Genomic DNA, 21,752 nt, shown 5'->3' with positions numbered 1-21,752 from the left:
ATATGTCATGTTGCCCTTCTGCTCCTGTCACAGCTTGCAGGGAAGACAAGCACGTTCCCTCTCTGTCCCTTTGTGACAGGTCTGCTCTGCCCTGATGCCCACCCTGCTGTACTGGGCTGCCCTTGCCCTGCTCCCAGCTCCTGCAGAAACTCACAGACAAAGGGAAAATTGCCTTTGCTGCTGTTACCTGCACGTAGGGGCTGCTTTCCAAACATTTTCCCCTGGCACAAGACTTATCTGGTGCCATCCTGACACTGCTCCTCTGCCATGGTGTCTGTGCTTGAGGCTGTCCTGGGAAAAGGCATTCCCAGTGCCCAGGGAAGGGAAGCAGCAGCAATCCAGGCAGGTGGGGCTGACTGGGCTCCTTCCCTCTCCTTCTGTGGAGAACAACCCATCTGGCCCTGTTTCCATGTGCCAGCATTTCCTCTGTGTGGTGTTTGTGAGGGCCCCCAGGTCCCCATGGCACCAAGTGCCACATCCAGGGAAGGTGACTCCATCGCCTCCCTGGGCAGATGATCCCAGTGCCCACTCACACCACAGAGGAGCTGTGGCTGAGCACCTCTGGTGTCTCCTCTCTCTGAGAAAGCCTCACCCAGGAGTGCTCTCCCCTGTGGTGGTGTTCACAGGGGTCTGGGGATGAGGGAAGAGACGAGGATCTGACTCCATGTTTCAGAAGGCTGATTTATTATTTTATGATATATATTATATTAAAACTATACTAAAAGAATAGAAGAAAGGATTTCATCAGAAGGCTGGCTAAGAATAGAATAGCAAAGAATGATAACAAAGGTTTGTGGCTGGGACAGAGAGCCTGAGCCAGCTGGGCTGTGATTGGCCATTAATGAGAAACAACCACATGAACCCAATCCCAGATGCACCTGTTGCATTCCACAGCAGCAGAAAACCATTGGTTACATTTTGTTCCTGAGGCCTCTCAGCTTCTCAGGAGGAAAAATCCCAAGGAAAGGATTTTTCCTAAGAGGTGTCTGTGACATTCCCCCTTGCTCTGCCATACCTGGTGCTTCTCATTCCAACAGAGAGGTCTCATCCATGTGCCAGCAATTCCTTCAGGATCAGATCCCAGCACTGTCTGCCTTTGGCTCCCAACACTGGCCAGGGGGAGCCTCTGCTGACAGGTGAAGATGGAATTGAATGGAAGGGAATTGAAAGTCAAAGAGCCCGGTAATAATTTCAGAGTGCCTGAGGCACCACACGGAAGCCCTGGCATTATAAATAAGGGTAATGTGCTGGAGCCTGAATTGCAATCAGAGCAGCTGCAGGAGCACACAGTGTGCTGAGCTTCTCTGGGGTTTGTGGAATCAGACTGAGATCTGTGGGCAGCACAGGCAAATCAATATCTGCTCCCTGATGTGTCCAGGGACCCTAAAGCCAGGATTAGAAAGGCCAAAGGGATGTGGGGATGGTGCAGAAGGCTCCAGAGCCAAGACCACGAGAGCTGAGTTGGAGCAGCCCAACCCTCTGGTTGTCTGCAGTGTTTGCAGAGGCTGGGGCTGACTCTGTCCTCCCTGCTCACCCTGGCTCATCTCCTGGATGATGCAGGCTGCAAGCTCTCCATCCAAACCAAGGAGATTTTCTTGTTTTTTGGGTTCCTGTTGAGCTTGGGATCTGCCCTCACCGCCAGTTGCATTGCTCTGGTGGTCATGACCCCTTTGGTGGCAGCTCAGTTCCTCCCACATCTCTGTGATTTTGAGGTGACTGATCCCAGGAGCATGCCTGAACCTGGCTGCTTGTTCTTGTCCTTCCAGCAGAGCCTGGAAACAGCCAAACCCCCTTTACTGCAGATCCCATTCGGCCTAAACAGCCAAACCCCCTTTACTGCAGATCCCATTTGGCCTAAACAGCCAAACCCCCTTTATTGCAAATCTCATTTGGCCAAAACAGCCAAACCCCCTTTATTGCAAATCTCATTTTGCCTATCCAAGGTCAGGCATGTGATGCTGTTGGCAGTGAGATGCAGAGTGCTCCAGCCTGCACTTGCTGCCATCAGGACCCCCTTGGACCACCCCAAGACCAGGCTGTGTCTGTCCCTCCTCCATCCAGCATCATGCCTTGGATTTGGCACTGCTGGGATCATGACTGGACTCGATGATTTCAGAGAGATTTTCTAACTCAAACCATTCCCTGATTCTGTGTCCATGCAGACCTGCACAGCACCAGAGCCACCCCTGAAATGCCCTGCAGGTGCAGCACTGTGTTCTCACAGACGGGGGCTTTGAAAGGACATGATCAGAGCTAGGTTGTCATCTCCTTTTTTCCCCTCTTTCTTAAATTTCTGAGCTTCTCTATTACTTTTTATGATCTGCAGCTGTGCTTGTGTGCTGCCCCAGGGAGCTCTGTGAGGGGAGAGCAGGGGAGGAGGTGTGCAAGGGAAGGAACAGGAGCGGAGGGGAAGGGAGGAAAAAAACCTGAGCTAACGATTCGGATAAAAAAACTCCACCACATTGCACCAAAAGACCCAAACTCTTAGAACTCTTAGGGCCTGTTTGACTGCAGAATAGCCCCCCTGGGAGCATGGGGGAAGCCCCATTTCTAGAGTAATTTTGGAGCTAGTCTGCAGTGAGTGTGATAATCTATTCCACAGGGAGCAATCCTGCGCTGGCAAGGGCACTGGGGAGAGCTCTCTGTTTATGACTTTCTGCATAAATTTGCTTTATTAGCATAAGTGGTAGCTAGCACCGAAGAATCTCTAAACTAACACTTTATCTGAGGTTGGTGCCTCTGGAGAACGTTAACTCAGGAGAGCCCCTGGAGTAACGGCAGATGGAAAGGGGTGGCAGGCAGGATGAGGGGTGTGGAAGAAGGGGGCACAAGCTGGAATTGTGTCTCTCTACAAGGAAATACAATCACTAACCAGCTCTCCAGCTTTTCCTCTGCCAGGTTAGGATGCTGAGTTGTGCAGGTGGGATGAGGAAGCCTGGCTGCAGGGTGCAGCTCCTGCTGGGATGGAGCAGGTGGGGAGGAAAAAGGCTTTAGGAGCCTGGATCCGTGCACTGGAAATTACTCACTGGCTCCTCACCCGTGTCCCCAAGCAGGTGGTACTGACAGGAAAGGTGCCCAGCAGGTCTGAGCAGTGCTGGGGAGCCAGGAGGAAGCACCAGGAGGGTTTGGTTATCTGGGGGTGGGGAACCTTGTGGGGATGAACTGCTCTTAGCAAAAGGGCTTATTTTAATAATGGCCTTCAAGAACGAAATAAAAATACAATAATCATGGTAGATTAGCAAGAACAAGCCAATTAAATAGAACACAGGCTTTGTAAAACACCATGACAGATAAGACAGGGCTGCAAACTCCCCAGAAGTGGTGGATGTTGAGGCATTGCATAAGGCTGGGGGGAGCTGGTGAAGGTTTCAAGCCTGCCAGGCTGCCCTGGAGAAGGCAGAGGTGAAAAGGCTGTCCCTGGCTTCAGTGAAAGGGGGAGAGGAGGGAGGAGATATGGGTAGGGTGGCCAGGAGCCTGAAGGCACGGAGTAACAATCCTGCAACTTTAATATCGGCTGTTTCATTTTGTATTCATCACGTCAGCATAATCTGCTTTTATAGGAATCCTCTTGGTTCCCAACCAAATGCATTTAGGCCCCTTTGCTTTTAAGTTTGATTGTAATACAAGTTGAAGATTTCAATGAAATGTTTATATGAAAGGGTTGTAGCAACAGCAAAGGGAAAAAAGGGGATTAGAGAGTTGGTTGGAAGGGATTTTGCTGTGGTCACTGCTGTCCCCTGCCTTGTCCTGATGGGTGTCCTGCTGGTGGGCACAAGCCCAGGTCAGGGGCTGAGCCCTGGGGAGAGTTTTGTTTGCAATGCTTGTTTGATTTCCAAGGAAAATGTTAAAGACCGTAGAAGTTGTGCAAGGCGCAGAGCTTGAGGAAGAGCAGAAAAGGCAGAAATGCTCTGTGTGCCTTTTTCTGACTTTCAGACCATCCTCAGGTGGTGTCAAAACCTGGTGGGGGCTGCCCTGGGCTCAGCTGAGCTGTGTGGTGGGAGATGATGGCAATTGTGAGGGTTTGGGGAGGCACCTGGGTGGAGGAATGTCCTCTCCGTTGAGAGAGTGACAAAACTATTTTTTGTCTCTTTAAAAGGAAAGAAGCCTGGAAGTTTCTCTCTTGGATTAAGTGAAAGACACTTCATAGAACCTGGGGGACTTCACCTCAAACTTGAGGACAGCTAATTGGACAGAAGCCAAAAAGTCTTGCTTGGGGAATTTAGTAGAAAAAGAAGTGAACAAAGAAACTAACTTCTTTTGTACAGTGTTTTACTAGAAACAAGAACATCTGGCATTTGGCTTGGTTGTTTTGTTTGTTATTTTGCCTTTTATTAAACCTTTTTGTTTCCAACACTGCAACAGAAGCAATTTTGCTGGTTTTTATGCCTCCAAGGGTAGCTGAGCTATGTCAGGCCTCCGAGAGCTGATTAGACCTGGCTGGAGGGGGCAAATACAACACCTGGGGGAGGCTGGGAGGGGAGAGATATCTGCTGGTGTTGGGGAGAAGAGATTCCTCCGACCCTCTGAGGATGGAGGTGGTGCTGGCCTGGGCTCTTTGAGCAGGGGAAAGGGAGAGCTCTGGCTGCCTGCTGTGGGGAAGGAGGATCCTCCTTGTTTCTTCATTGTCTCCTCTCTGCTGAGCACAGTGAGCAGGTAGGACAGGGCATGGCAGATGTTTGATGATGTGTTTGGCTGTTTCACTTGGTGCTTTACCCACAAAGGGCTGTTTGAGCCCCATCTGATAGCTCCCCATCCGCTGGATACTGAGATTTTTAACAGCTACAGACCACAAGTGCTTTTCCATTGCTGCACATTTAAAACCTTAACTGTATCTCATTCAGTTTTGGTGCAGGAATGCCCTTAATTTGTTCCAAAAGCTTTTGAAAGCTCTGATAACAGGCAATCTTGCTGCAGACTATTACATTCTGTCTGATGGAAGGGTTTTCACTGCTGTAACTACAGCAGATAGTGGAGTGACAATGTGTGTCCAGTGAAACACAGGCAGAGTAATATTAGTGTCAGGAATATGAGGCCAAAAAACTTCCTTGTGTTTGGGGATTGAGGGATTCTGCAGCTACAGGGCTTGAAAAGCTTTTTTATTAGTTATTTTTATTGTGAGTGGTGAATCTGATTGAAGGCTCGTGGTGCCCTGGGGGTGCTGGGGCAATAACCAGGTGCCCTGAAATGAAAGTTTAAGCACCCAAGTGTTTATAGGTGTGGGGGAATGGGTACCAGGGCTTGGCAAGTCCGTGTTTGTCACAAATTTCCTGGCTGCTGGCTTTGCTTAAAATGGTGAAATGAATGTTAAATTGAAGTTTCTACTTTTGGAAGAGACCTTTTGAAAATGAAACAGGCTTATCTTCAGTCTAGGCTAAAATCCAAAAAATTGCCTATATTTCAGAACTCCTGAGAAATGTTCTCTGTGATCCTTTTAAACATCCCGTGCAAAAATGTGTGTGTAAGGGAAAAAAAAACTTGGAGAAAGGTTGACCCTGGAGGATTTTTCCTTGCTTCCCTAATGTGATGTAGCCTTTGGAGCTGCAGCAGTGGGGTCCTGGTGGCATCCACGTGGTGTGGGTGATATAACCTCCCTGCTGAGCTCTTGAGGAAAGGTCTGCTGCAGGATATGTGTGTGCTGAGTCTGTAATGCTGTAAATCATCCCCTCCTGGGGGTGACTGTCCCTCTGGATAGAATTAAGATTATGGCTTTGCATAACAGAGCCTTTCCCTTGATGCTTCCCTGCTCTCCCATGGCCTGTTTGCCTCTGAGGATGATCTTGGATTTCTGCTGCAAAGCTGAGTGAGTGCTTTTGCTCCTAAAAGTAGCATTTGTTTTGATTTTAATTAGACAAGGAGATGCTTTTCAGCACAGACCTTTTGAAGTATTGCTGGGAAGATGACTGCAATTAAGCAGCCTTGATATTTCTCTCATTTTATTCTTATTTTTACTGCTGTAAGAAACCTTCTGCTCATGCCTTGTTTGGAGGGGAGATACAGGATTCCTTCCACGAGGTTGCCAGGTCTAGAAGGAGCTGCAGGGCTGCTGTGATTTACAGTTTCTAGAGTACAAGCAACACCCTCTTGGTGCTGATTTGCTGCAGCAAAGAGCTTTTTATGTCAGAGGAGAGAAGGGTCGTGAGCAGGATGGCAGGGCAGTGACAGGGATGTGACAGGGAGCTCCTGCATCCCCTCCCAAGCACAAATCTGAGCTCCTGATGGATCCAGGTGCGGTCAGGAGATGTTTGGTTTTTCTCTGAGTGCTCAGAGGTGCACAGGGGTTGGGGATAAGGAAGGTGCAGTGCTGGGGGGGGCAGAGGCAATGAGCAAACCCCTCTGGTGACATTGAGGTGACACAGTGGTGGCTCCAGTGTCACCAGTGAGGTGCTGAGCCAGGGATCTGGCAGTGATGGAGTGGCTCTGGCCCTGCCCAAGGACCTGTGGTGTGATGGAGTCTTCTCCATCAGAGCTTGCTTGGCTCTCTTTTGGTCCACGTTGAGAAGCCAGGAGCTTGCTCCTGGAAAATATATTGATTTCAGGGGTGAGAAAAACTGTTCCTGAAGGATTGAGAGGTTTTTTTTGTTGGGCTGGGTTTGTAGAAGTGCAAGTGCCTGCTCTTGCAGCCTGAGTGGCTGCTCACCTCCCAGATGTCTTGTGGAAGCATCGTGGCCTGCAAGGTGTGGGTGGCTCCTCAGGACAGCCTCAGCTGGGCTTGTTCCTTCCTTCCTCTCCACTGGGAGCTGGAACTGGAGGTGCCTTTGGCCAGCTGGGCTCAGGGTAATGAAATGCAAAATGCCACCAGCATTTCCTGGCTGCTTTGCCCTCAGGGGAACAAGCACTGTCCTCCCCACTGACCCTCTGCAGCCGAGGAGGAGGAGGAGGAGGCCCTTGTCTCTGTTCTTGTACCTGAGCTCGTGTTCCTGACTGTTGTGGGGCAGACACACCTGCAGACAGTGGGTCAGGGGCTGGCAGACCTGGTCTCTCCCCAAATAGGAGGGAATTGAATTTGGGTCTTGCTCAAAGTGCTGAAGCTGTGGGTTCAGTGACTAAGAAGACCTGTCTGTCTTCCCATTGCTTATACTGGAAATGGAAAAACAGACACAAAAAAGACGTGGTGGAAGGAGAAATATTTTGGTTCATTTTGTACTAGTATTTTTGTTGTTGTTGTTGTTTTTGATTCAGCTGCCAAACCCATTCTCTGCAGGGAGCTGTGCTGGGCAGCTGTGGAGCTGTCCCAGTGCTCCTGGCCCACTCAGGAGCTGCAGCTGAGGCTGGGAGCTGCTGCCTCCACAGGGTCTGGGGGTGCCCTTTGGGTTCTCCAAACCCCCATTCAGTGCCCTAGGTCAGGGAAGGCTGGTGGTGTGTGCTGTAATCCAGGGTGCCCGTGCTGTAAATTGGGACTGGGGGATGTAAAACCACCAGAAGCTGCAGGAGGTGACTGACAGGTGCAGCTCCAGTGCCAATAGGTATTTGTCAAGCCTGGAGGTTTTTCCCTCGTTGCTGGAGCTCACAGTCTGTGCTGAGAGTGTCCCTATTAAATGCAGCTGTGCTGCTGCCTCACAGCTGGAAGGAGGTTTCCATTGTCAGTGCCAGCATAGTGTGTTCTGGTGTCTGCACCCTGCCCTGTCTGGCACAGAGGGGCCTCCCTGAGCCATCAAACTCCCTCGGGCTTGGCTGCAGCTCCCTGGGAGCTTCTTCCAGCCTGTTTCCTGGAAAAGCCACAGGAGGTTTAGGGCCTCCTGTGTGATTTGCTCTTCTTGCCTTCCTACTCTAGAAATCCCCAGGCACTCTGTAACCCTTTAATTTTATTAATGAAGACAAACATTTCTGTTCATATATAAGGCAAGCAACAGGTAGAGGCTAAAATGAAAAAGAAGCAGTTCTGGGGGTAAGACTCAAAAGTCCCAATTTCCTTGATAATTTATATCTATATATCTATAATATATATATCACCTTTGGGCATGGTGGGGAAAGCTGACCCTGGGCTGTGCTGTGTCCCTGCAGAGATGTCGGGGACGGTGTCGGACATTTCGCTGGTGCACTGGAAGCAGCAGTGGCTGGAGAATGGCACCCTGTACTTCCACGTGTCCATGAGCAGCGCTGAGCAGCTCTCCAGGGCCACCCCTCCCAGCCTCCAGGAGCCTTCAGAGATCGTGGAGGAGCAGATGCACATCCTTCATATCTCAGTCATGGTGAGTCCCAGCTGATGGGGGCAGCTGAGGGGATGGAGAGGGGGTGAGGAGCAGGGGGTGAGTTTGGTTTGCTGATGTTTGTGTCCCTTCTTGGTTGGGCCTTCAGAAAGGGAGAGATGTGTTTGAACGGGCCAGGAAAAAACAAAAAAAAACCAAAAATGTAAAAACCAACCAAACAAAAAAAAAAAAACCAAAACACCCCAAAAAACAAACAAACAAAAAAAAAAACAAACAAAAAAACCCCAAACCCCCGCAAAAAAAAAAAAAACCAAAAAAACCATCAAACCCCCCCAAAAAAAGAAAACAAAAAAGACCAACAAAAAAAACCAAAAAACCCCTAAAACCCCCAAAAAAACCAAAAAACCCACAAAAACCAAAACAAAAAAAAACCCCAAAAAACAACAACAAAAAAACCAAACAAAAAAACCAACAAAAAACAAAAAAAAAACCAAACAAAAAAAAACCAAAAACCCAACCAAACAAAAAACCAACAAAACAAACAAACAAAAAACTATAAAAAAACCCCAAAAAAACAAACAAAAAAAACACCAAAAAATAACAGAGTCCTTGATCTTCTGAGAAAATTAAACAAAGCAAAAGAGTGTGGGAAGAAGCTGTTGGGAGGGTAAAAAGGATCCTTTTTGTTCTCCTGTCTGTGCTGGAAAGTGGTGAAGTGCCAGTGGGGTGTTTGTGCTTGGTCTTTGTGTTTGGGCATTGTGCAAAGGGAAGGTTTTGGGCTTGGCCATTTCTTTCTGAAGCTGAAGTTTATCTTTGAAGTGAGTAAGGGCTGCAGCATTTCTTGCAAAGGACAAGCCTGACCTAAAAGTAAAAAGATGATCCAGTGCTTTGAATGTCTCCATCTGGGGTGTTTGTGACCTTTTAATAATGCACTGTTTATGTGCTGTGCTGCCTTTTAAAGTTTCAGTATCATATGAGGTGCTTGCCTACGTGTTTGGATCTGGTCCATGCTTCAGAGCTCCATCTGTAAGATGGGATTCAGTGCATTGTCCCTTCAATCCCATTGGGATAAGATACAGAAAAAAAGTTGTTAGGTTGGTATATCCAGTGTGTGTGCATGTCATTCAGTTGCCAAAGCAAGTCTTGTAAGGGCCTGAGGATCCCACACAGCAACCCTCTGCAAAAGGTGAGCCTGTTCATCTCTTCGAATCTGGGTCATCTCCACAGCTTCTGTCCTTAGTTTTGGAAGGAGGAACAGAGACAATGGCTGCACAAATCCTTTATTTTATTTTATTTATTTTTTTGAACCAGCAGCTATTTGGCTTTTACAACTTAAATCTGGTTTTTTGCATGTTTCATCAGTGGGACTTCAGAGCTGGCACTGAATGCATGTGAGAAAGGAGAGAGGCTTTGCATTAAGGCTGTTGGGCAAGATAAGGTGCTGGATGACAGAAGGGAAAGGAGTTGGGGGCTGCATCTCATTGAGCTGGGTAGGGAATGTTTTATTCCTGCTGAATTGTCAATGGGATGAGTGTTGGAAAGGGTTAGAACTGCATACTTGGAAAATGAGCCTGAAAGTGCAAGTGAGAGACAGAACAAAGAAAGAAAACAGCACAGCATGTGTGGGTGTGAAAAGCTCCATCCCTGGCAGGAGGTTTGAGTATGGGATTGTTTGGCTGCTGTGGGCAAACCTGAGCCCTGGAGAATTGTGCTGTGTCTGTGGGGTGACACTTTCTCTGCAGCCTGGCCCTTCCTGCTTGAAATGCAGATTTTCTGTAGTGGGGAGAGATTCGGTCCTGGTCCTCAGCCCTTGCTGAAGATGATCTCTAAAATACAGGAGATGATTGTAATGAGTGGATGCTTGGGAAGCTCCTCTGAGAAGCTCCTGGCCAGAGCCTTCCTCTGCTGCAGCTCAGAGTGGGGGAGCAGCAGTGCCAGGGGATGGAGCTGACAGCACTGCTGGCCATGTCACAGGAATGGGTTTGGCCTCTAATCCCAGTTTAGCCAGGGAAAATGTGCTTTGCCAGTGGCATGGGAGCACCCATGGCTTTGCTGTGAGAGTTAATTCCTGCTCTGTACCTCTCTTCCCTCCTGCAAAAGCAACAGGAGAGGAGGAGTTGTTCCTGCCACACACAATCAGCTGGAATTCCACTGTCTCCGTAAATCCTGGCATTCCCTGCAGCATTCCTGAGGTCCTGGGCATGGATCTGGGTCTGGGCTGCACTGGATGTGTCCCTGGGGAGGCAGGAGCCCTGCAGATCCCTTTCCTGGGTCAGGACTGCAGCACAGGCTTGAAACTCTGCCCAGATTTTTTCAGAAGGTTCATTAACTTTTTGAGTGAACCCAAGCCAAGTTTTGAGTTACCAGCAAAGATGATTCTGTTTTGTTGCTTATTTATTTATTTATTTTTTTTTTTATTCCTTGAGGCCTCATGGAGTTCTGTAGGGGAAATAAAATGGGCACAGCTCTTTGTTTCTTGGGTGGAATACTTCAGCCAGGTCCTCAGGCTGCTTTCCCACTCCTTTGTTTCCTTCCCTGACCCCAGCTGGAGCACGTCCCAGAGGGCTCCCCTCACCTGAGCTCTCCTGCCCCAGCAGTGGGGCTCCCTGGCTGTGCTGTGCTTGGCACAGGGGGCCCTGGGTCCCCCCTCCTGTCCCCACACCCTCTATGTCCATATCCCTCTTGTCTTGGGATGCGACCTGTGTCCCCCTTGGATCCAAATACTTTCCCTTCCTCTCCAAATACTTTTCCTTCCCCTTGCTACCACAAAGCCCAGTGTCTCCTGTGTGTGTTTTTATCAACTAAACCACCATCACTGCTGTGGACAGAATTCCAGCCCAGCCCAGTGCTGCCTTGGCATTCAGGCTCCGTGTGCCCTGTCCATCATCAGCCCCCATCCCACCCCAGGGGACAGGAGGGGACATGGCCAAGTGCTTCCTCCATCTCCCTTAAGTGGCTCTAACACTTGATTTTACCTCTGTCCTCCTGCTCCTGGTGATTTAGAGGAGCTGGGGAAGGTTTGCCTCGGGGATTTGGTTAATCCCTCCCCTAGGGAGCACCTGGCACAGTTATTGGGCAGTGAGGCATCTCCAAGGCAGGACCCGGTTGGGTTCCTGAAGGTGTTTATGGCCTGTCTGGGAGCTCCTGCTCTGCCTCTAAAGCCAAGACCCCCTCTGTGCTGCATGGGGGCTCCAGGGAGGTGCAAATCCTGGGTTTCTTCCTCTTTCCAGTGGTTCTGGCTGTCAGTCCCTGGCTTTTTGGGATTGGTTTGCTTCCAGTGCAGCAGGAAAGTGTCCATGGCCCGTGTCCCTGTGGCCACCATCTACCCCTGCAGAGCCCTGACTGACTGCCACCCTCTTCACACCTCCCTTCCCAAGCTCAAGGGCATCTTTGACAGCTAGATAATACTTAATTTTTATTTTTTCTTCCTTTCCTAACTGTTTTTTCTTAATCTCTCCCCAATGAGACATAACATTAATTACTGCCGTTAAAGGGAATTCAGTCTCCATTACTCTCTGCCACCCATTTCCTCCTGGCTTGAGCATCTGAAATTTGTCTCCCAAATGAAAAGAAGGGATAAAGGGAAACGAAAAACAAATATGCAAATGCAAGATTTTATTTATTTACCCTTTTTTTTTAAGCACAGTGTCAAGTAGAAAGGAATCAATATTTTTGTCATTATGCCTGTTGTGTTTTTTCACCATAATCTCAGCTGTCATTTGGGTTTAATTGTGTTGTTTCCTGTTGTGTGGAAGTAAATCTTATCTGTTTTGGATTAAAATTCAATGAAGGTCACAGCAGCTCGAAAACTTACCAGGCTGCAGCAATTAATGTTCATTTGGCTTTGATAAATTGGAATGTTCCCCACAATGGGACTAGAGTGGATTTCAGAAGCAATAATTCTTCCATTAACTCAATGATTCCCTGTGTGATGGAGCATCTTGTCACTGCTCTGTTTGTCATCTGTCACTTCAAGGATCTGGGCATATGCCTGATATGATTTATCATGATTAGCGGGGCTGCATGTGTCAAAACATTTTAAACCACTAATTATTCCAGCCTTGTAAATTGCTGAATTTAACAAAACATAAGAGAGATTTATTTTTTTGTTGTTCCCCACTGCCTCATGTCCCAGTTTAATTATTGTTTTGTGTGGTGTTAAATGCAGCCCTGGGCCATGTCTGGAGGCTTTGGCCAAGGAGGGGTTGTTTGTCTGGCTCTGGGTGGGACAGACAGGTTTTATCTCTGCTCTGACCCTTTGATCATTGCACCCTGTGAGTGTGGGGATGCAGTTTGGGGAGAGGATGCAAAGCCCCATCCCATCCTGCTGGTGGTTTGATGGGATTTCCTCTCTTGCCAGTAAAACAAATCTCTCTTATATGGGATACCGGAGCCAAGGCCATCCCTGCAAGCTGGGAGGTTTAGAAAGGTGCTCTGTGCTGCCTCTGCTCCAGCTCCAGCAGAAATAAGCTGGGTTTTTGGAGAGTGGTCATGAGGAAAAGCCTTGTTGCATCTCATGCCATCACCTTGCAAGGGACCATTAAAGTGTCTGGAGTAAAAGATGACCAGACCTCATCGAGCTGCTTTTTAGAAAAAAATTACCATTTTTTTATTTTTAATGCTCACTTTCTGCTTCCCACAGGTGGATATAACATCATACCAGCGCAATTGGGCTTGTACCAGCTTGAATGGGAGGGAGAGGAGGCTGAAACCCTTCTCAGAGCTGGGCTGATTGCCATTGTCCCCAGCAAACAGCTCTCAGGGGTGACTCCAGATCCTGTGGGCTTTGGGCACATCCCCACTCAGGCTCCTTCAGCCTCAGCATTCCCTCAGGTTGGCCATTCTTTGGGGGGTTCCTCATTTCCCTACTGTAGGAGCGTCAGGGGTAGGATGGAGATGAGAGATCTCTGGAGCCAGGGCTGGAACTTGTGGTTTATTGCAAAGGGCCTGGGGGCAGGGCCCTGCTGGGAGCTGCCAGGCACAGCTCAGAGCAGGCCTGAGAGAAGAGAGGGGGAGAGAGGATGAGAAGGTGAGAGAGTAAAAGGGTAAGAGAGCGAGGTTCCCATTACAATACCATAAATCCTCTTCTGTGTTGAATATTCTAATTCTCACTAACCAATCTAGTCCAAGATACAAATCCTACAGCATTTCCATACAGCCTATAAGAATCATTCCATTACCATCCTGTGTTACATTTTAAACCCTACAAACTCCTCTTTGGGCCCCTTCTGCCAAGCTGGCAGGGTCTGCTCTGCCCCTTGGGCCTGTCTGCAAGCAGAGGGTGTTGTTCCATCAAAAGGGGATCACCTTCAGCTGGCCACACCATTGTTTTCCAGTTGTTCAGTAACTGAGGGATCTCAAAGCTTGCTTTCATTTCAATCTCGCTTATAGTTTCCATATTCTCAAAATCTTTTGCCAGACAATGATATTGATAAGGCTTTCCTGTTTCATCTTCCCCAACACCTACCCTGCAGTATTTTGTCTTCCTTGTTGCAAAACTTCCTGGTGGATTCTGTTCCCTCCCTCCCTTGTGCTTGCATGGTGCTGTGGGATTGCTGGCAGCACCAGTGGACCTGGCTTCTCCAGAGCTGTAAAACCCTGCTCAAGCCTTCCTCTGGCTCCTTGCAGCTTGTCATGCTGATGGCAGCACTGGAGCTCCTGTCAGCCAGCTCAATGGGAGAAAAAAACCCTGGTGAGACATGAGTAATGAGGTAGTGAAGAAGGCACAACATCTGTGTCATCATTTCTGCACCAGGAGGTCAACCAGATTCATCAAACATGCACTTCCAGCTTGTGATGTGTTTAGAAATTAATTAAGATAGGGAGAGAATTGCTGCTGCAGCAGATTTTCTTATCTGAAAGGTATTAAAAAGCTAAATTGATCTCCAATGAGCTGTTTTTATTTAAAAAAGCCAAAACCTAAAAGAAAAGCTCTAAAACCCCTGGGTTCAGCATGTCCCTGTGTGAGAATCACGTGTGGGGAGAGGAGGAGGAGCTGCCCACCCTGATGTGGAGGTGGACAATCATCCCCATATCCCTGGGATGGGGATGGGAGCTGCAGGCTTTGTGCTGGGAGCAAAGCAAGCAACCCTCAGCCCTTTAGCAATCCTCCCCACGCTGCTGGAGGTGGCCCTCAGCTCTTTCCTGAGCTTCTTCAGGGTTCCTGGGGGACTGGTGGGATGGATCTCTGCTGGCTCAGAGGGGCTGAGTGTCCTCAGGGGCTGGAGCTCAGCCCAGTGGAAGCTGAATCACAGAATCCCAGAATAATGAAAGCACCAGTCGTGCAGGAGCACTGGAACTGGGGCACACAGGAGTTGCTGCTGGTCCATGCTGGAAGAGAGTCCCACTCCTGTCACCCTGACACTGTGGTGGCATCTGCTCTCTCCCAGGATGGAACATGCTTTGGTTCCAAGTTCCATTTCCATTTTAATGTGCCATTAACCAACTTCTTGCTGTCTGGGAGAAGGAGCCTCTTTCATGCACCTTCCCCCTCCTCTCCACTCTCCTTTGCAGAGCTGGTATAAAATAGGGACTAAATGTAGTTAATGATGTGCTCTGATATTTAGGGAATTAATTTTGGGAGATTTGTCTTCAAATTGTCACTTTTGTGACAATGACACCTGTTATGCTAATAATTTTTCACCAGTCTCTCTCAGTCTTCCACCTTAGCTCCAGTGAATACATTAGACCCTCTATGGCTTTCTCTCCATCAGACTTTTTCCACCCCACTGTGTTAAAATATGTAACTGGAGTGTTTGATTTGCATCTCTGATAAAGGAAGGCTGAATAAACACTCTCAGTTCATCTGAACTGAGCAGCAAACTTAACTTGCTCATCTCTAGAGCAATTGAAAATTGGGGGGAAAAGCAGCCATGGGAAGCACTGGGAAGGGGTTTGGATTTTGCAGATGGCACCGAGGGTGTGGGAGGGATTTGCAACCTAAGATGATTTCCCCAGCCTGGAAAAATGCTGAGAATTGAGCATGGAAGGGAAAACCTAAAACCTCCCATTGGAAAAGTGGCCAGGGTTATCAGGGGCTGTGAGAGATGGGAAGGGGATGCTGAAGTCGTGAGGAAATGGAGGAAAAAATGCCAGAGGGAAGAATTTGGGAGTGGGGTGAGGAGCCCCAGAGCAGTGTGAGCCTGTGGGACACACTCTGTGCTGGGTCCCTCTGTGCTGCCAGGCACTGCCAGGGTATTTTTATCAGTTTGCTGATCTCAGAGGCTTGTCTTGAACTTGTTCCCTTCCTTCCTCCTCCTCACTCTTCCCCTTCCCGCCATCTGTCTGGGAAAAATCCTCACATCCACAGCACTGCAGGGTGTAGCTGGTGGCCTGACCTTTTGGTGGTGTTTTTTTCTTTCCCCAGATGGAGATGCAGGCTTCAGTGGGGTGGCTCTGCCTCAGCTCCTGGTTTCCATCCCTCTCCTCCACAGGTTGCTTCTCACTGAGCTGCTGAGCTCCTGGAGAGAGCAATTCCACGTGGGAGCCCCGTGCTAATCCTGTGTGTAAAGTGCTGGGAGTGTGCTGCATTGGTACCTTTGAAACATTGATGTAAACACAGAAATACTTTGCAGCTCCCAGCCTGGATCTAATTGCTTGAAACTGCCAGGTTCCAAAGTACATATGGCATTAAAATTGTCAGGAAATGTTATTCCAGGAAAACTCCTGTGGATGCTGCCTTCTCCAGTGATGGCTGGGTGTGGGTGTCCCCTGCCTCTGAGGTTGTACCTCACAATGGAGAGTGTTTACCTGGGAATGCTGGCAGGGTGGAGGCTGTTGTCTCCTCACTGGTGAGGCTGTGCTGTGCTTTAGTCCCAGCAGGAATATTATAATCTCCATCTTTCTGTAGGTACAATATGGGCTCTGACCCAGGCTGAGGAGCCTCACCCAGCTCTCACATCCCTGTGGGCTTGAAAGCTGGGCTGCTCTTCAGACAAGCAGCAAAATGCCTTCTATTTTTTCCTTTCAAACCTTGTGCTGTCTGCAGTTCTCACTCCTCTCAGTTGTTCCTCGTGTTTGGACGTGAGCTGGAAATGTTTGCATCCGTTCAAGTGTTGTCAGTGTCAGGCTCTGGCTCCTGTGAAGGTGAACTGTGCCCAACCTCATGCAGAACAGCTTCAAGGTGCTTGTGAAAGATGTTCTATCACAGCACCACAAAAGGCAGAATTCTCATTTGATTGGCAAAGCCCAAAGATGGGAGTAAAGTGTTAACAACAGGATGAAAGGCAATATCATATTTGTCCCCAGAAATATATTTGTTCTCAGTTTGGGCTTTCCTTTTTTTTTTTTCCCATTTAAAAATAAATTGGACTCGGTTTCACAAGGTGCTGTGAAAAGGCAGAGCGCTTTTTGTTCAGGGAAGTGTCAGAATGAAATGTTTCTACTCTTCAACACTTTCTATATCCTCCCCAAAACCACTTACACTTTAGTTTCAGCTGATGTGAAACTGTCTGAGCAGATAAACCCTTCCTGGAAAAAAAAAAAAAAATAATTCTTTCTAGGCTCTGTGTGGAGTAGCTGTGCCTGGAGCAGGGGAGATGTGGTGCTGAGGAATCATCACCATCATCATCCTCTGGGTGCCTGCAGTGCCTGGCCCTGGGGGAGGGATGCTCACACTCCCACCAGCAGGAAATAGAAGGAAAAAGAGCAGGGGAGATGTGGTGCTGAGGGTCTGATCATTACCTCTGGGTGCCTGTGGTGCCTGGCCCCAGGGCAGAGATGCTCAGACTCCCACCAGCAGGAAATAGAAGGAAAAAGAGCAGGGGAGATGTGGTGCTGAGGGATCATCACCATCATCATCCTCTGGGTGCCTGCAGTGCCTGGCCCTGGGGCAGAGATGCTCAGACTCCCACCAGCAGGAAATAGAAGGAAAAAGAGCAGGGGAGATGTGGTGCTGAGGGATCATCACCCTCTGAGTCCCTGCAGTGCCTGGCCCCAGGGCAGGGATGCTCACACTCCCACCAGCAGGAAATAGAAATAGGAAATAGAGAGAAGAAGCTCACAGATCCATGATTTTCTCTGGCTGCTCACACAGCAGAGCACTTTCTGTGTGTGTGTCTGGGTCTTGCTGCTTTGGAAGTTGGGCAAAATTCCCACTGGCTTAATTGGGAGCAACATCAGGCCAAGTATGGTTATTTTTACCTGTCACTGCTCCCACTCCACCTCCTCCCTCCCTCCCTCCTCCATCCCCACGGGTGAGGGGGAGCAAGCTCTGTTTCAGCTTTGAAAAGGTCTCTGCCAGCTCCAAGCAGGAGCCTCCTCATGAAGTCTCAGGATGTGCAGCAAAGGAAGAGGGGAGAGAGGAAAAAAGTGGAATTGTGCTTACTCTTAAAATCCAATTATATAAAACTGCAGGAAAATAACTGTTTATGAAGGGAGCTGGTTGATTGGCTCAGCTTTGCCTCAGGTGGGTGCTTTGGGGCTGGATTTATGGATTTATGGAGAGGGAGTGAGTGGGAACATCAGCCCCAGCCCTGCTGGGGTGCACCTGGATTTCAGGGCTTGGATATTTTTTTCATTGTGTTCCCCTTTATCCAACAGGAAAACTGGTGGCTTTCCCTTCTAGCTGCCTCACTTTTATCTCCTCAGGGGAGAGGGGACCACTCCCTTTTTATTCAGAGGGAAGGTGAGGAGCCCTGCAGGTGGATGGCAGCAAAAGCACGGATGCTTTAGCAGTGTCAGGGGCCTCCATTTCCCTCCCAGAGCTGGAGCTGGGCAGCAGCTCCTCACTCACAGCCATTCCCTGGGCAAATTTGAGCATTCCTGCTGCCCTGGCTGTGGTTTCCCTCATTGCACCATTCTCAGGCTCAGGGTTATAGGCAGCTGAGGTGTCCTTGGGACTGGTTTAGGGCCACCCTTTCCCAGATCCACACTGGTGGCTTGTGCTGGGGGAATGCTGTGATTCTCCTTTTCTTCCCTCTGTGCTGGAACTGCCTCTGCCACAGAGCCCAGCTCCTCCTCTGGCTGTCTGGGGGCTGAGGGGAGGAGGAGGAGGAGTCCAAGGTGCTCCAGTGGCTGCTGCTGAGCCCTGGGAGCTGGGGAATAGCCTTGTCAAAGCAGAGAAGGGCAGTGACCTGGTTCTTCTCCCCCCTCTGCCCTGTGTGCTGGGAAGGAGGGATGAGCAGGGCTGTTCATGGCTTGTGTTTCTCCTGACAGGGACAGGGGCTTCACATGAGCATCTCTGCAGCCTCAGCGTGCTCTGCAGGGAGGGTTTAGTGACACAAAGAGAGATTTTTCAACCAAGCTGCTCCTGCCTTAGGATCCTGACTGCCTCCATCCCTGTATGCCCCACCCTGGAGCTGCTGGGCTGCAGGTGAGCCCAGGCTGAGCTCCCAGGGCTGCCTGGAGGGTGCAGGTGAGCCCAGGCTGAGCTCCCAGGTCCCAGGGCTGCCTGGAAGGTGCAGGTGAGCCCAGGCTGAGCTCCCAGGGCTGCCTGGAGGGTGCAGGTGAGCCCAGGCTGAGCTCCCAGGGCTGCCTGGAGCACCCCAGGGTGTTTTTGCAGGGAGAGCTGAGCCTGCAGAAGAAGCTGGTGCCCAGCTTGCTGATGTGATGCAAAACCAGCAGGTCAATGACAGTCATGTGCTGTGTGCTTCTGCCAAAACAATCACATTTCACCTGACCATGCCTTTGCTGGTATTTGTGTCTCTGCTGCCATCCTGTCTCCCCCCTTTCCATGCTGTTTTCCCATCACCTGTTCTGCTGCAGTGGCTGTGGGGGCTGGACACCCCTCCTCAGGAGAATCCCCCTAGCTCAGCTGCCACCCTGACAGGGGGTCTGTGTGTGAGTGCTGCCATCAGTTGTTCCTGGGTTGCATGGCTGGGGTCTCCTTCCTTCCCTTCTCCTTTGAAAATAACAACAACAAAAAAAGGTTAATTAAATAATTGGGCTCATCCTGTCATTCCCTGCGCTGCTGCCACTCTCCAGCAGCAGTTTTTCCACCCTTGGTGTTTTCTGGGTGCTGGTGAGCTCCTTCCTGAGCATCCTCAGCCACCTCCATGGGGTCTGCACATGCTGGGGAGGAGAGAGGCTCTGCCCACTCTGCCTTTTTGGGCCATGACATTTTGAGGCAAAATCCCTCTTTCACCCCCATGCACTCAATCCTGTTAGCCCAAGTGTGCACCCAGCAGCATTTATCATTTATCTCTGTGGGACTGCAGGGTGTGAGTGCCAGGTCCTGCTTTTGGGGGCTCCACACAGCAGTGTGGGGTGCAGAGAGGCTGTGCCAAAGTGGAAGAAAGGAAAGCTCCTGTCTTGCTTTTCCTTTGCTGGCTGGGAGGGTGATGGCTTCATCCTGGCCTGAATAAAGCAATGGCTTCAAGTTATGCCTGCCACAGCTCCATCCCCACAACCTGAACAGCAAAACAAGTGCTGTGGTTTGGTTTTCTTATTTTTTTTCATTTTTCTTTTTTTTGGTGGGGGGTTTGGCTTTTTTTTTTTTTTGTTTGTTTGTTGGTTTGTTTGGTTTTTTTTTTTCATTTTAAAACTTATTTTTTCCCCCATGCTCTTCCTCCTTGGCACATAGATCAACAGTGGCGGGGGGAGGGAACCTTCAGCCAAGCTCTCCATCACATGTCCCTTGTTTTTTGTGTGTTATTTTTTCCCCACTGCTGCCCTTGCCAAGGGAAGGACATTGTAGAGCTGCTGAGGCTGGCAGGGGCTGTGACACTGCTTGCCAACAGCCTCGGTGGCTGAAAAGACTTAGGAAATGCAAGCTCTAAATTAGCTCCCAAATCATCTTCTCCCTTTTCTCTGGCTGGAGAGCCCCTCAGAGCTGCCCCTCTGTGGTGGGGCTGCCCAGGAGCAGCCAGCTCTGCTGTGGGGCTGGAGAGCCTTGGCACGATGCTGCCATGGGGACAGCAGGAGGAGCCTCAGCATGGGTGGCTCAAGGCAAGCTGGAGCACTCCAGGGATAAATTCCTGCTGTCCCTCCTCCCCACATTGCCACCCTGCCCAGCTCCCTCCTGGCTATAACCCTTGGGAACTGTGCTGGGCTCCCTCCTGCTGTAACCCTTGGGAGGTGTCCTGGGGCTCCTTCCTGCTGTAACCCCTTGGGAATTGTGCTGGGGCTCCCTCCTGCCTGTAACCCTTGGGAATTGTGCTGGGGCTCCCTCCTGCTGTAACCCCTTGGGAATTGTGCTGGGGCTCCCTCCTGTCTATAACCCTTGGGAACTGTGCTGGGCTCCCTCCTGTCTATAACCCTTGGGAATTGTGCTGGGGCTCCCTCCTGTCTATAACCCTTGGGAATTGTGCTGGGGCTTCCTCCTGTCTATAACCCTTGGGAACTGTGCTGGGGCTCCCTCCTGTCTATAACCCTTGGGAATTGTGCTGTGCTCCCTCCTGTCTATAACCCTTGGGAGGTGTCCTGAGGCTCCCTCCTGTCTATAACCCTTGGGAATTGTGCTGTGCTCCCTCCTGCTGTAACCCTTGGGAGGTGTCCTGGGGCTCCTTCCTGCTGTAACCCCTTGGGAATTGTGCTGGGGCTCCTGGCTGTGGTGCTGCAGGGCAGGAGGGAAGCACAGGCTTGAGGGACATCTGCTGAAAGCTTCCCAGGGGAGGTGGGAGCCCCATCCTGTGCTTGCCCCAGGGATGCTGCTGAGAGCAGCCAAGGTCATGGCAATGTTGGCAGCACAGGGCAGGGACATCTGGGGCAGCAGAAGCTGGAGGAGAGGAGCAGGAGGCGTGCTGGCTGTGTGTCTGCTGGGGGGTTGGATTGTGCCCTTTTCTGACCTAGAGATAGGGCAATTTCCCACACTGGGGAGGGGCACAACCTGTGTCCTGGCCAGCTGTTCCCTCAAACACCTCATTTCTGCCTTTGCCAGGCTGGTGGGTGAAGGCAGCAGCTGCTGTGAGGTGGAGCAGGAGCAGCTCTGTGTCCCTGTGCTCTGCCTGGGCACGATACCCGCAGGGCAGAGCTGCTCCCAGGGCCTTTGGAGAGGGCTGGCTGTGCAGCAGCTGAGCCTGGGGAGCCTCAGTGCTGCTGTTTGGGTATTTCAGAACTTTGTCTTTGCTTCTGTTGTCACCTCTCAAGAGAGAAACGAAGGGCTCAGCTTTGCTGCCCTTCTCCTGGAAATTCAGGACGCCCTGAGGTTCTGCATCCCCCCTGGCACTCCAGCCTTCACACTGAATGCAAATTGCTTTTAAATGTCTCTGTAGGTGGATTTTAGCGCTCAGGTGCTGCAGGGCAGAGCACAGGCATCACAACTGATGTGCTCTGCTAACCCCAAACCATCCCAGAAAGGGCTCTGGTGCCTTGGGGCTCTTGGCATCCCGCCTGGATTGGCCATGGGCGAGGATGAGGATGCTTCCCCGGAGGGCTGAGCATCTCCAGGATGTGTTGCTGTGCTGCTGTGGCTCAGGGAGGCCAGGCTGCTGCTGCCAGCATCGCTCCTTCGCCTCTTTCTCCTCCTTCTGCTCCTTCTGCATCCCTTGGAGGTGGCACGTGTGTGGGAGAGGGAGCTCAGAGCTCCTCGGGCACTGAAATCTGTCCCTTCATCCTAACAGCAGGCACCTGGGGAAACAGCAGAGGAAAATTCCACTTCTACAGCAGTGCAACTTGGGTTTTGTATTATTATTATTTTTTTTAAAGGCTCTGTCAGGCTCCTGCTCT

At 50.1% G+C, this 21,752-nt stretch overlaps 1 protein-coding gene across 1 annotated transcript in view; it reads left to right on the top strand.

Annotated features, from left to right (window-relative positions):
- Positions 1-21,752, top strand: part of ASTN2 (astrotactin 2) — a 352,354-nt gene that overhangs the window by 47,809 nt on the left and 282,793 nt on the right. The window contains 1 exon segment of the mRNA XM_036393845.2: positions 8,002-8,189. Coding sequence (XP_036249738.2) covers positions 8,002-8,189 — 188 coding nt within the window.

The sequence above is a fragment of the Molothrus ater genome, chromosome 20 (assembly GCF_012460135.2).
Source record: "Molothrus ater isolate BHLD 08-10-18 breed brown headed cowbird chromosome 20, BPBGC_Mater_1.1, whole genome shotgun sequence".
NCBI lineage: Eukaryota > Metazoa > Chordata > Aves > Passeriformes > Icteridae > Molothrus > Molothrus ater.
The sequence above is the reverse complement of the archived record's forward strand: the minus strand, read 5'-3'. Positions and strand labels throughout refer to the sequence as shown.